Raw genomic sequence first — 14,137 nt, 5'->3', positions numbered from 1 at the left:
AGTCTTCCAATCTATGATTGAGTTACTGCTTGCTGTGTGTGGGCACTCACTCTTTCACTAGGGTCACGAAATTGATGAAGGGAAAAGAGAATAGGGATTTCGGCCAGGTATAGAAAGTGGGGAAGGCTCAATTTTTCTGAAGAGAGAAATTTCTGTCAGATTACTAATGAAAGCATGTTATGTGACTGAGCCATCACTTTCTATTTATAGGCAACTACTAGGTTTAGGTTAGGAATTATTTGGCATTAAAATAATGAAAATATTAATTTAAAAAACCTATTTAAGTGGCCGGCCATGGTGTGTTATTGGGCCTCACTTAATTTTGCAGTTTTATCAAATTTTATCTCTATTTTCTCAAAAATGCCAATTTTCCAATTCTAACCTTTTAAATGCCAAAACTAATTATTTAATAACTAAAATAGATTATTAAATAATATTGTCATTTAATTTAATTATTAATTAGACATATAAAGTCCATTAATAAATAAATAAACCTAGAAACTCTTTTCTTTACAATTTCACCCCTGCTTAGTGAAAATTCATAAAATTAGACATAGTCTAACTTTAGAATTATAATTGATCAATCACGAATCAATTAATGAGTCTTACAAGCAGAATGTTCTCAACTAGAATGGGGACCATGGATCTATATGCTGAGCTTCCAATAAGTGAACCAAATTTACCAAGTAAATTCCTACTTATTAATTCTTCGTTGAATCCACTCTTAGAACTTAGAATTGCACTCTCAGACTTATATAGAGCATATTGTATGTTCCACGATATCAATATACTATCTCATTTAACCATTGTTATAATCTTATTGTGATTTAAAGATCCTCTATATAGATGATCTACATCGAGATGGGATTTCTTTACCGTTCTCACCCCTCAATCTATTTTGCCCCTTAAAACACTTAGCTACCTGTAAATGGTGTTTAGTGATCTAATAATTAGTCAGTTAAACAAGAGCTCATCCATTTACTTCTATTTGCTAAGCTCGAAGGGAATCATTACTTGACTTCTATACACCAGTAGAAGCTATAGATTCCATATTTATGTTCAGCACTCCCACTCAATCATACTATCATGTTCCCAAAATATACGTATCGCCCTGACCCAAAAGTAGGCTTAACTAATAAATCAAAGAACATGAATAGCACTCCTGAGTTGAGCCCAAGCATATCAGGATTTAGATTCTTTTAATCTTAAGATCAACTACTGATATTGACTTGGAAAGATATGTATAACGGTAAGTTTGTAATATCTTAACTTAGTTGCAATATCGGTCCAGTCCAATGTATACTCCATACATTCGAAACTAGTATACTTTACTAATGTCCTGGAAAGAACATAACACTTACTCCAAGTGTAAGTACACATCATCGCTGATTATCACATTAGTGTAAATCCAATAACACTGATGAAACAGGGACCAAAACTTTTGATTCATATGATCACAATCACATTCCACTGTGTTGACGATACTGTAATTGTGAATAAACATATGATCTGGATTTAACTGATTTTGTGTGTATGAATGTAATAAACATATTAAACCATTAGCATGTAAAATTCATGCAAACATCAATCACTTCAAATTTCTTATATTGATAACTAATAAGATTGTAAAGAGTTTTATTTAGGGCATAAAACCCAACAGGAACATATAGAGCATTCTATATACTGAGAGTGCAATTCTGAGTTCTATGCGTGGATTCAACGAAGAATTAATAAGTTAGTGAATTTTAGTGCTAAATTCTTGATCTACTTATTGGAAGCTCGGTTATATAGACCCATGGTTCAGATATTGATAATGCTCTGCTATAGAAAGGAATCAAGGGCTAGATATCTGAACGGAAGGAGTCATATTATTCCGCTGCACCCAATGTAAGGTTTCCTAAACTTTATATGTGTTTATTTTATCGTTTTAGAAAGTTCATATTTAGGGTGTTAATCAACATACTTGTGAGTAGATCTAAGATCCTGGTAAAATAAATTCCAACAGCATATCCCCAGAAGGACGTAGGTAGAGTTGAATAACTAAGCATGGACCTAACCGTTTCCAAAAGCGTGCGATTCCTTCTTTCTGCAACTCCATTTTGATGTGGAGTGCTAGGGGCAGTTAATTGGGATTGAATGCCAAGTTCGATCAAATGATCTTTGAACTGCATATCCATATATTCTCCACCCCTATCAGTTCGCAAGATCTTTAACGTTTTACCCAATTGGTTTTGAGCCAATGCAAGAAAATCCTGAAACTTTTCAAACGTTTCAGATTTCTTATGCATAAGGTAAATATGACCATATCTAGAGTAATCGTCAATGAAAGTGACAAAGTACTCATAACGACCTCGGGCTTTTACATTCAAAGGTCCGCAAACATCTGAAGGCACTAACCCTAGGGACTTTTTGGCACGCTCTCCCTTTGTAGAGAAAGAACGTTTGGTCATCTTTCCTTCTAGGCAAGACTCGCAAACAGGTAATTCACCTAAGACGATATCTTTCAATGGGCCGTTTGGTTAGCCTATTTAGGCCCCGTTTGGGGTAGCTTTTAGAAAAGTTAAAAGTGCTTTTTGAAAAAGCTATTGCTTAAAAAGTGTTTGGCAAAATAAAAAAAAATAGCTTTTTTAATAATTTAAGTTAAAATTATAGCTTTTAGCTAAAGTTGGCCCACACCAACTTTTAGATTTTAGCTTTTACGGGAAGTTGAAATTTGAGTTTAATGAATTTTTTAGTTGACCCAATTACCCTCATTCAAATTAAAAAATTGTCCTTTTACTTAGGGTTTTTTTCTCATTCGTAAAAATCAACCTAGAGGCAGCAGAGACATCGTAGTACCGTCGGCTCCTCACCTTCGCAGGAGTCTTCTCCGTCACCGATCATCCACGCCATTGTTCGCCAACACCGTCGTCAATAGTTCCTGCACAATCAAGGTTTATCTCTTAACTCTTCTTTTGAATGCCATGAAAATATTTTTTTGATTTTTTTTTCCACTTATGTTGATCGCAGGTCTTCTTTTAATTTTTTTTTTATTATTTTCTTTTGATTTGCAAAAGAGAGATAGTATATAGTGGAGTAGTGATTAAATTGTGTTCGTTCATAGATTAGGCTTAGGGGTTGTGTTCATAGGTTAATCTTTTATCGTGGAATAGCATCATTTTTGCATATTGATGCGAAAGATGTTTAATCGCGAGTCTCCTGGAATGCACTTACTGAAACTGTTTGTTCACTCATAGCTAATGGTTGTTTTACTGACTCCTATATATGCTCTCCCACTATTAACCAACTTGTACCAATTTAATGATTTGAATATATATATATATATAATAGCTAGCTAGGTTCGAATTCAAGATAAATTCAAAATATGGATGATGTGGCCAATATTATCATGGTTGGTTAAGTGCTTTATGGGGTGAAATGCATGTGGAGAACTTTCTGCAGCTATTTTGATCACTGTTATCTGTCTGAATTGCATGCCATTCAAAGGATATCCATACATGGGCGGATTGGTATGCTGGTTGGTATGCAAAGGTTTATAATTTGATGTTATGTGATCAAACTGCCAGCTGTTTGAATCGTATTACTTTCTCTACGATTCTTATGGCTGCATCAATTAAGGGTTGTGTTGTCTTATAAAAAAAGGTAAGGGTTGTGTTTACTTGGGTAGGGAGGTTCATGGGCAAATAGTGAAATATGAGTTCCAGTTATACTTATTTGTTGGCAGTCCTTTGATGGATATGTACTCCATAGCGGGTTTGATATAGGATGCAAATCCCAAAGTATTAGTGAATTGTCTCTCCTCTTCCTTGTGGTTGCTTGAGTCATTAGTAATTAGTACTCATCAATGCATTATTTCTCCAACATAGTAAGGTTTTTTTTAGGAAGGTAATGCAGGAAGTGTCATGTGCAGTGAATTGTTCCTTATTTAAGATAAAATTTTTTAGGTACCTAAGTAGAATAAGATGATGATGATGCTTTCATCATAGTTATTATGTGCTTTTTGTGTTGGATTAGTCTTTAGCTTTATAACTCATTATTATATTTTTATTTTTTATTTTTTGATAAAATTTATTATTTTAATTTAATTAGATGGAGAAAGAAAAAAATATTTGTACTAAAAGTGATGTAGCAGTACCACGAGGTAAAGCAATATGGAATTCTGAGAGTGTGAATTTTTTCTTGGAATTCTGTATCAAAGAGGTTGATGATGGGCATCGTCCTACTACTTATTTAGATAAAATTGGGTATCAAAACTTGATTACAAATATGAAAAAAGCAACTGAAAGAGATTACACTAGAGCCCAGCTGAAAAATAAGTGGGATGGATTGAAAAATGAATGGAAGCTTTGGAAGCAACTCAAGGGAAAAGAAACTGGTTTAGGATGGAGTATGCAAAAAAATACAATTGATGCAACTGAAGATTGGTGGAATAGTAAATTACAGGTACATTATAATCTTGTTAAATATTTATATAAAACTAAAAGACCTTTTTTATGAATGGTACATTTAATTAACAAAACTCCTTTTGTAGACTCATCCTGATGCTGCAAAGTTTCGCATTCGGGGAATTGAACCAGAAGTAGAGGAAAAATTAGATAAGATTTTTATGAACACTGTTGCTACAGGAGAGCATGCTTGGACACCTTCATCTGGAATAATTCCATCTGAGTCTGAAAAGCCTTTTAATGATACTGAAACCTTACATGAACAACTTGAGAGTAGTGATGATGATCTAGAGACACCTAATATTGATAGATTTTCTAAAGAGAAAATTAGCAAGAGATCAACCGAGCCACTTGAGAAACAAAATAAAAAGGTGAAAAATGAAAAAGGGAAAATGAAGAAGACAGGGCCTGTAATGATATTTGAACAAATTGGTCGCCTTGCTGATGCCGTGGAGACAAGAAGTAGAAATATTGAAATAGCTAGAAAGGAGAATAGTATTGCCGAAGTTATGAAAATGTTAAATTCTTTGCCTGAAATCGAAAAAGGGAGCAGCTTGTATTTATTTGCAACTCGCTTGTTTATCATGAAAGAGAAGAGAGAGATGTTTGCTTCATTGGAAGAACCTGAGTTGATGCTTACTTGGCTCAAGAATGAGTATACTTTAGAATACTTATAATGCTTAAATCGCTTAGAATAGTAGTATTTATTTTCTAAACTTTGTGTTATGACTTTAATATATGTTTGTTATGTTATTTTTTGAATTGTATTTGCTCTCAAGACTTAGTGTTATCACTATTTAAAATAAATATGCTTTATTATTTTTTTACTTGTATTAGCTATGAAGACTCTATGTCTATTTGATATCTATTTCATATATGTTTTTTAATATTTACAGGTTTATTTTAAATAAAAATAATGGCAGACACCGATGATGAGATTGAGTTACAATCGGTGTATGTAGCTACATACCTTGTTCAACATTATTATACAACATACATTGAAAAGACTCCTTGTATGAATTCTTCTCAAACTGGTCATATGTGGTTGATGGAAATATTACAAGGAAATGAAAGTAGATGTTATAGAATGTTTAGGATGGAGAAATATGTTTTTATTAAATTATGCAATGAATTGGAAGCTAATTATGGATTTAAGGGTTCAAAAAGGATGAGTACTCTTGAAATTTTAGGCATGTTTTTATTTACATTAGGTCACGGCGCTGGAAATCGATTAACACAAGAGCGATTTCAGCACTCAGGAGAGACAGTTAGTCGATATTTCAACAAGGTTTTAGATGTTTTATGTCATATGAGTATAGATGTATTAAAACCACCAGACCCAGAATTTAGAGATGTTCCTGAAGAGATATTGAAAGATTCTAGATATATGCCTCATTTTAAGGTAAGTCATATTGTAAAATTATATATTTTTTTATTAATTTTTTGTCAAGCTAGCGTATAATTTTATAATCGGGTATTCTTTTTCTAGAACTGTATTGGTGCAATAGACGGTGTACATGTAAATGCCGTAATTCCACCTGAAGATCAAGTACCATTTGTTGGTAGAAAAGGGGTACCAACTCAGAATGTTATGGCAATATGTAATTTTGATATGCAATTTATATATGCATATGCTGGGTGGGAAGGTTCTGCTCATGATACAAGAATTTTCTATTCAGCTTTACGTGGTTCAACTTCAAATTTTCCAAAACCACCCCAAGGTTGCCATCTAAACACATTTATAAATTATTAAAGTCTTTATAATTTTTTAATTATGTTTTTATATTTTATTTGACAGGAAAATATTATTTAGTGGATGCGGGATACCCACAAATTACAGGTTTTTTAGGACCATATAAAGGCCAAAGATACCATCTTCCACAATTTCAACGAGGTAGCAGACCTACTGGTTATAAAGAGGTATTCAACCAGGCACATTCTTCTCTTCGAAGTGTTATTGAAAGAACTTTTGGAGTATGGAAGAAAAGATGGAAAATATTAAGAGATATGCCTAGCTATCCATACCAGAAGCAAGTAAAAATAGTGATTGCATCAATGACCTTGCATAATTACATTCGAAGGCATGCACAACGTGATCGACATTTTGAGAAAATTAGAGACAATCCAAATTATTGTGCAAGTGATCAAACTAATATTGAAGATGAAGATGAGACAACTAGAGCTTCAAATTTAAATGAAATGGACAATATCAGAGATTTGATTGCTGCAAGTTTAATAGGACATAATTAAATATATTCATGTTTTTTATTTATTTTATTTGATTAAATTTGAATTATTTGTTATGATGAAAATTTATAATAATTCAAAAATATTTAATAGACAATATTTATGTAGATTTTATTATTATTATTATTATTAGTAAAAGTCTAACTAATTATTTTATTATATATATTTAAAAAAATTAAATATTTTAAGAAAATAATTATGATAATTTGTAATAAAATAAAAAATAATTATAAATATATTAATATGTATGAATTTATTTAAATAAATTAGATAACAAATATCATACCCATTTTAGTAATTGTACATTTAACAGCTATTCAATCATTTAGCTTACCAAACACTTATATACAACTTTTCTAACTCACAGCTGTTTTAAAAATATATTTACCAAACACTTAGCAGTTTTTTTTCACAGCACAGCTACAGCTGCTTTTTCTCACAGCACAGCTACAGCTGCTTTTTTCCACAGCACAGCTGTGCCAAACTGGCCCTTAGTCTGTCATAGCCTATGTGACCTAAACGTAAATGCCATAGATATGTTTCATTATCATCATCGATCTTTTGCCTTTTGTGGTTTCTAGGTTTAGCTACTTTAAAAAGTTCGTTATGTCGGGCAAATGGTTCGTCTGGTCTAAGAACATAAAGCCCCTATTCCATGGATGCAACACAAATATGAATGTCATTTCGAGAAATGGTAGAACCAGAACTCAAAAAATCTAATTTGTATTGTTGCAATTGTAAGCATGAAACAGAAATCAAGTTTCTACTGAAATTTGGAATGTATAAGACATTGTCTAATTCCAAAATTCTGTTTTGAAACTTGAGTTTGGCTTTTCCTCTAGCTCTAACCGATACCATTTCGCCATTACCAACCTTAAGTTTTAACTCTTCGGATTTCAAATAATTCTATTTTTCAACCAATTTCAATGAACAACTTACATGGTTTGTAGACCCAGAATCAAGAATCCAAATGGATTTATCATTCTCTAAAACACATGATTCGAAGACTAAAGCATCACTGCTTAATCGTTTTTGAATTGTTGTTCTTGCTGGTTTATTTTGTTGTGAAGTATAATTTGAGGAAGTGGAATCACTTTCTCTTATCTTCTCAACTGAGCTTGAATTAGTAGGATTTATAGAGCTATGAACTATTTGCTCTTCAGAGTGAACAATTCCCAGCTTATCTGCTTTCTGGAATTTCATGTTCATCATGAGCACATGTGAAGTATTACTCTGACCAGGAGTTTTATTCATATCTTCAAGTTCATTTGCTAAGATATTAACTAGGAGTGGATCGGGGTGAGGGTTATCCATATTGGCACTACAACATATCAATAAAACAGAAGTAAGGTTTTGGTTCAATAAATTCATACACAAGTTCAGAAAATAACAAATAATCACATATGTTATAAAAATACTAAATCTAACATAGTTTATTTTCCAAGGTTTCCAACATAATGAAATATAGTGTCCTGGTAGGCGAGAGTCAAAGATAACATTATTAGAATAGAGTAGTCAGCTCATCTAAAATAAAACAATTTTAGCAACCTTTTATTCGATCAAAATGAGAATCCAACGTTGTCCCGGTAGGCGAGAGTGAAGGTTATTCTTATTTTATGAGCTTCCACCATTGTTTCATGTTTTATGAGTTTATCTCTAAGTAGTCACCGTAGGGGAGAGTCTAATAGAGACGAAAACTTACAAAACACTTATCAAATGAGATCTTACGGTGTTAAATGTTTTCAACGAATAACCATCCAGAAGGGGGACAAAGTCTAGCGTCTCGAGGTTATACTGAAAAAATTTAACTATTGTAAGACCAACAATGGAGATCGAATACCTCTTGATTAAAGCTCATTATTTTAAAATGTGTATTTTATTTAATCATTTATTCCATATTTTAATAATGAAAAATTACAAATTAAAGTTGGTTTAGTAAAAAAAATTTATATAAATAAAAATCGAACTTTAATTAAATTTCAATTATTATTTAAATTCGAAAAATAAATTCGAAATTTAAAAATGGAACAAATTTGAAAAAATATTTTATTTAAGTTGTTTAGAATGATCTAAATAAAATCCAACTTAAATATTTTTCAAATTATGATTTAATTAAATATTAAAACTAAGTTGTAACCACTTAATTTGAAAATATTCCATTTTAAGTTTATCCATATTTGAAAAAATATCAACTCAAAAAATATCCAAAGAATCTTAATAACCAATTCCTAAAATTCCTCAACTTAATTTTGAAATTTAAAATTCAAAAGATATTCAGATTTAAGTTGACTAGTTAGAAATAACTAATTTTCAACTTAAATAGGAATATTTAATGAAATAATTTAAATTAAGCTTCAGAAAGAATCTAGTTGGTTATAATTCTATATTTAATTAAAACAAGAAAATACATATAGTTTATCTAGAATATAATTCATTAAACTATGTTTTCTTAAATTAATTTCAAAATAAATGAAATTAATTATGTTGCTATTTAATTTTATTAGGTTAAACTAATTTAATTAACCTAGCACAGTTATCCAAATCAGGCAAATGGACCTTCACAATTGGGGTAGTTCATGTGAGGGGGAGCTGGGTTCAGTATGTCGTACCCACTTCTATTAGCCCCCAACTCTCACACAAGGCCCAAAAGAGAGGAATTTAACCTTAAAATGAACAACTGTTATTAATTGAATAGGCCCAAAAACTAAATGGACCTAAATAAAATCTATCAAGGTAGGACATTTTATTTGGCAACAACAACCTATATGCATCTATAACAAAAGTAAACATATAGGCTCACACAGGCACACAGATTTGGATGGATCCTATCATGTTACTAGGTCATACACAAATGAAAGAAGAATGTAAAATTTACCTGTTACAAATTATTCACTTGACCTATTGACAATTGAACCATGGGTTAAAATCAAATCATTGGATCTGTCAACAAGTTAACCATGGCAATTTAATAGGTTTTATAACACTTACAAACAAGCTAAAACACATACTCCTGCAACAAGATGAATTGGATAGTTAGATGTAGGATTTATTTAATTTAAATAATTAATTTCGAAAATAATAAATAAATTAAAAAATATTTTCGACATTTTAAATAAAATAAAATTAAAAAATATTTAAATATAAACCTACAATTTTGAAAAATTAGGTTTCAACTAACCTAAATATCATTTCAAAAAAAAAAAATGCTAACCACCTTTTAAATTTTTCAAGTTATTTTATAAATTAAATATAAAATAAAAAAATAAATATTTTTCAGATTTTATAATTTAATTTAAATAGAAAATAACAAAATTTAAAAGTTAGCAAAATATCTTATTTCTATTCAAAATATCATGATTATAGTAATCTTATTTTAAATTTTAAATAAGGTCAAATTATTTAAAAAAAAATAATTTTTTTAAAAAAATTTAATGTCTGACCTTAAATTTAAAAAATAAGATAAAATAATCAAATTTAAAAAAAAAAGATAAAAATTAAGCAAAAAGATAGATATTTACCTATTTTCAAATTATAATTACACTAATATCATAAATGAATTTTAAAAAATTCAATTAATTTAATTATGATATTTAGAATTGAAATAGGAATAGTAAATATCTAAATATAAAACTACACAAAAAATTGGAAGTTAATTCCATGAAACAGCATGAAAAGTCGAAGAAAACGAAAAAATTTGTGAGTTGTACGGATGGTATGCAGTTGCATACCATCCATGTCACTGGGTGTCACTGCCGAGAAAACTCAGCGCTGGGTGTGTCCAACAGCATTTCTGTGCGCGGAATGGGGTTTCAGACACCCCATGCGCGTGTTGCTCGGACAAAACCTGTCCGAACACGCGTCTGGCTGAGGGAATGAGCCATCCGCGTGCGCGTGGGTTAGGTGATCACCCTATCTTTTTTCAAATCTTCAAAAAATCATAACTAATTCAAATAAAATCGAAATTGAGTTCTGTAAAAAAGTAAATTGCTTAATTTTTTCCAAACTATCCAATAAAAATAATTCTAGAAACAAAAATTCAATTATTTTTCAAAAAATTCACAAACATCAATCAATCATCAATACAACACACAAAACAACATGATACCATCCAAATCACAAACAAATCGTTTTAAGTCCAAATTTCTTGCAAGCAAATCAATTACCATGGCTCTGAGGCCAGTTGTTGGAAATTATTTTACTAGGATCTTAGATCTACTCAAAAGTATGTTGATTAACATCCTAAATATGAACTTCTAAAACGATTATAAATAAACACATATAAAGTATGAGAAACCTTACATTGGGTGCAGCAAAATAATATGTCTTCTTCCACTCAGATCTCTAACCCTTGTATACTTTCTGTCGCAAAGTATTATCAAGATCTGAGCCCGAATGTCCTTCTTGTTGAATTGATTTCTTCACGATCTTCCACACTATGATTGAGGTACTACTTGCTGTGTGTGGACACTACTCTATCACTAAGAGGATTCGAAACAATTAATGAAGAAGAAGGAAAGAGAGTGGCGACTAGGTATAGTGAGATGGCTCAGGTTTTTCTCCGAAAGGAATAAAGTGCAAAGTTACTTTTCCTGAAGCCATCACTATCTATTTATAGTATGCCACATAGGGTTAGGTTTGAATTATTTGGCATTAAAATAATGAAAATACTAAATGATAAACCCTACATAAGTGGCCGGCCATGGCTAGTGGATATGGGCCTCACTTTTGTAATTTTGCCCTTTTATCATTTCTGCATCTCATTTTCTCAAAAACGCCAATTTTCAAATTCAACCATTTAAATGTAAATTTCAACTATTTAGTAACTATAATTAATTATTAAATAATATTGTCATTTATTATATTTATTAATTAGACCAACCAAAGTATCTTAATTAACAAATATACCCTAGAAACTCTTTCTTTACAGTTTCGCCCTTGCTTAGTGAAAAATTCACAAATAGACATAGTCTAATTTGAGAATTATAATTGATTAATCAAAACCAATTAAATGAGTCTTACAAGTAGTATTTTCTCAACTAGTGTGGGGACCATGGGTCTATATATCCGAGCTTCCAATAAGCAGATCAAGAATTTATATCTTAAATTCACTGACTTATTAATTCTTCGTTGAATCCACGCATAGAACTTAGAATTGCACTCTCAGCTATATAGAACGCTCTATATGTTCCACCATATAGACACGTCATTAATTATCCATTGTTATAATCCTAATTTAATCAATGATCCTCTATATAGATGATCTACACTGTAAAGGGATTAAATTACCGTAACACCCTACAATGTATTTTATCCTTAAAACACTTAACCCCGTATAAATGATATTTCAGCTAAGTGAAATGAGTACTCCACATTTATTTTCGTTTGGTTAAGCTCGAAGGAAATCATCTTATACTTTCTATTTGCTAGATAGAAGCTATAGATTCCATATTTATGTTAGCGCTCCCACTCAATTGCACTACCGTGTTCCCAAAATGTAAGTATCACCCTGACCCAAAAGTAGGCTTAACTAACAAATCAAAGAACACAAATAACACTCTTGAGATTGAACCTAATCATATCAGGATTAAGATCATTTGATCTAGGATCAACTAGGTAATATTGAATTGAATAGATATTACGGTAAGTTTAATAAATCTATGTCAAAGTTCAATATCGGTCCCTTCCGATGCATACTCCATGCATCCAACCCAAGCTTTACTTTAACCAATGCTCTGGAAAGAACATAGCATTTCTCCAAATGTAAGTAAACTCTGTTGTAGATTGTCATATCAGTAAAACCCCAGTGTTCTGATATATTTAAGAATCTTTAATCACATAGTCATGTTTACTTTCCACTATGCTGAGAACACAATAAACAGGATCAAGTATGTGAAAAGAGTTTGGATGAATTTATAAATCAAATAGACAAATAATTGATAAGGTGAACCAAAACATACACAAATGAATGAAAAATAGTTATGTTTCTTTATTGATATTGAATAATATGGATTACATTGAAATGGAGTTTTATTTAGGGCGTAAAACCAAACAAATAATGGAGGTGCTGTTGAAGACCAAGCAAATGGTCGCAGTCTGAGAGATTACATCCTTCTTACTCTCACGGGGGTTCAGTCTTGTATAAGATCACCCGTCGTTGATGCTAATACTTCGAAATAAAGCTTGCCATACTTCAAATGGTGAAGTCTTCAGTCCAATTTGGTGGACTCCCCTCTGAAGACCCCAATCTGCACTTGTCAAATTTCATGGAGTTATGTTAGACTTTCAAAGTCAATGGAGTTAGTGATGATGCCATCCACTTGAGGCTTTTTCCATTCTCGCTGAGAGAACGAGCCAAGAGTTGGTTGATCTCCTTGCCACCGAATTCTATAGCCACATGGACTGACTTGGCAACAAAGTTTTTGTCTAAGTTCTTTCCTCCTGCAAAGTCTGCTAAGCTGCGAGCAGAAATCAACAATTTTTGCCAGCTGGATAATGAATCTCTCCATGAGTCTTGGGAGACATTCAAGGATCTCATCAGGAAGTGTCCTCATCATGGTATTGAGAAGTGGATGCTGGTTCATAATTTTTACAACAGGCTGGTGGATAACACTAGAACACTTATAAATGCTGCAGCTGGTGGGGCATTTATGAGGAAAAGTGCGAATGAGGCCTATGATTTGCTGAAGGAGATGGCCCTGAATAATCAGCAATGGCCAACTGAAAGAAGCCAAACAAAGAAGGTGGCTGGTATGCATGAGGTAGATGCCATTACTAAGTTGACAGCCCAGGTAGAGGCCCTAACAAAACTGATGGTTGTTCAAGCAAAAAAAGCTCAGGTGGTCTGTGAGCTATGTGGAGGCCCTCATCCCTATGCGGAATGCCCGATGGATGTGAATAGTTTGCCAATGGATGAAGCTAAAGCCATTGGGAATTACTCTCAAAACAATAACAACTTTGGGTTCAACAAAGGAGGGAATCGAAGGAATAGTGGGTTCTATCAACAGAGAAATCAGAACCAGACACAGAACCAACAACAGACTCAGCAACAAGGCTCTAGTGGGAGTTCTGGTCTTCAGACAAATTTATTATTACAATTTATGACGGAGACTAGATCTTCCATTAAGAACCTACAGACTCAGATGGGGCAACTGGCAACTCAGATAACAACCCGTCCTCAGGGAAACTTTCCTAGTACAACCGACGTTAATCCAAAAGAAAACTGCAAGGCAATTACCCTGCGAAGTGGAAAGAAATATGATGGGCTTGACATGGGACAACCAGTGGAAGAATAGATTAAAGATCAACCGGCACCAACATCAACAGAGAAGAAGACTACTGATAGTCTTGCACCAAAACAAGAGTCTCCACCAATCAGTATAGATCATCATGTGAAGATACCGTATCCGCAGAGACTCCGAAAGACCAATCTAGACAAGCAGTTCTCA

The 14,137-nt window shown here is 32.2% G+C and overlaps 1 protein-coding gene and 1 non-coding gene across 2 annotated transcripts; one reads left to right on the top strand and one right to left on the bottom strand.

Moving 5' to 3' along the window:
• Positions 1-2,547: 2,547 nt before the first annotated feature.
• On the top strand, positions 2,548-5,278 carry LOC133037333 (L10-interacting MYB domain-containing protein-like). The gene is made up of 3 exons (XM_061114374.1): positions 2,548-2,933; positions 4,090-4,443; positions 4,532-5,278. The coding sequence occupies exons 2-3, from the start codon at positions 4,090-4,092 to the stop codon at positions 5,120-5,122; spliced, it is 945 nt and encodes a 314-aa protein (XP_060970357.1). The 5' UTR covers positions 2,548-2,933; the 3' UTR covers positions 5,123-5,278.
• Positions 5,279-13,144: 7,866 nt separating this feature from the next.
• Positions 13,145-13,251, bottom strand: LOC133037582 (small nucleolar RNA R71). The gene has a single exon (XR_009687674.1). It is a non-coding gene; the product is annotated as a small nucleolar RNA R71 (small nucleolar RNA).
• Between the last annotated feature and the right edge of the window lie 886 nt (positions 13,252-14,137).

This window comes from Cannabis sativa, chromosome 4 (assembly GCF_029168945.1).
Source record: "Cannabis sativa cultivar Pink pepper isolate KNU-18-1 chromosome 4, ASM2916894v1, whole genome shotgun sequence".
Taxonomy (NCBI): Eukaryota; Viridiplantae; Streptophyta; class Magnoliopsida; order Rosales; family Cannabaceae; genus Cannabis; species Cannabis sativa.
The sequence above is the reverse complement of the archived record's forward strand: the minus strand, read 5'-3'. Positions and strand labels throughout refer to the sequence as shown.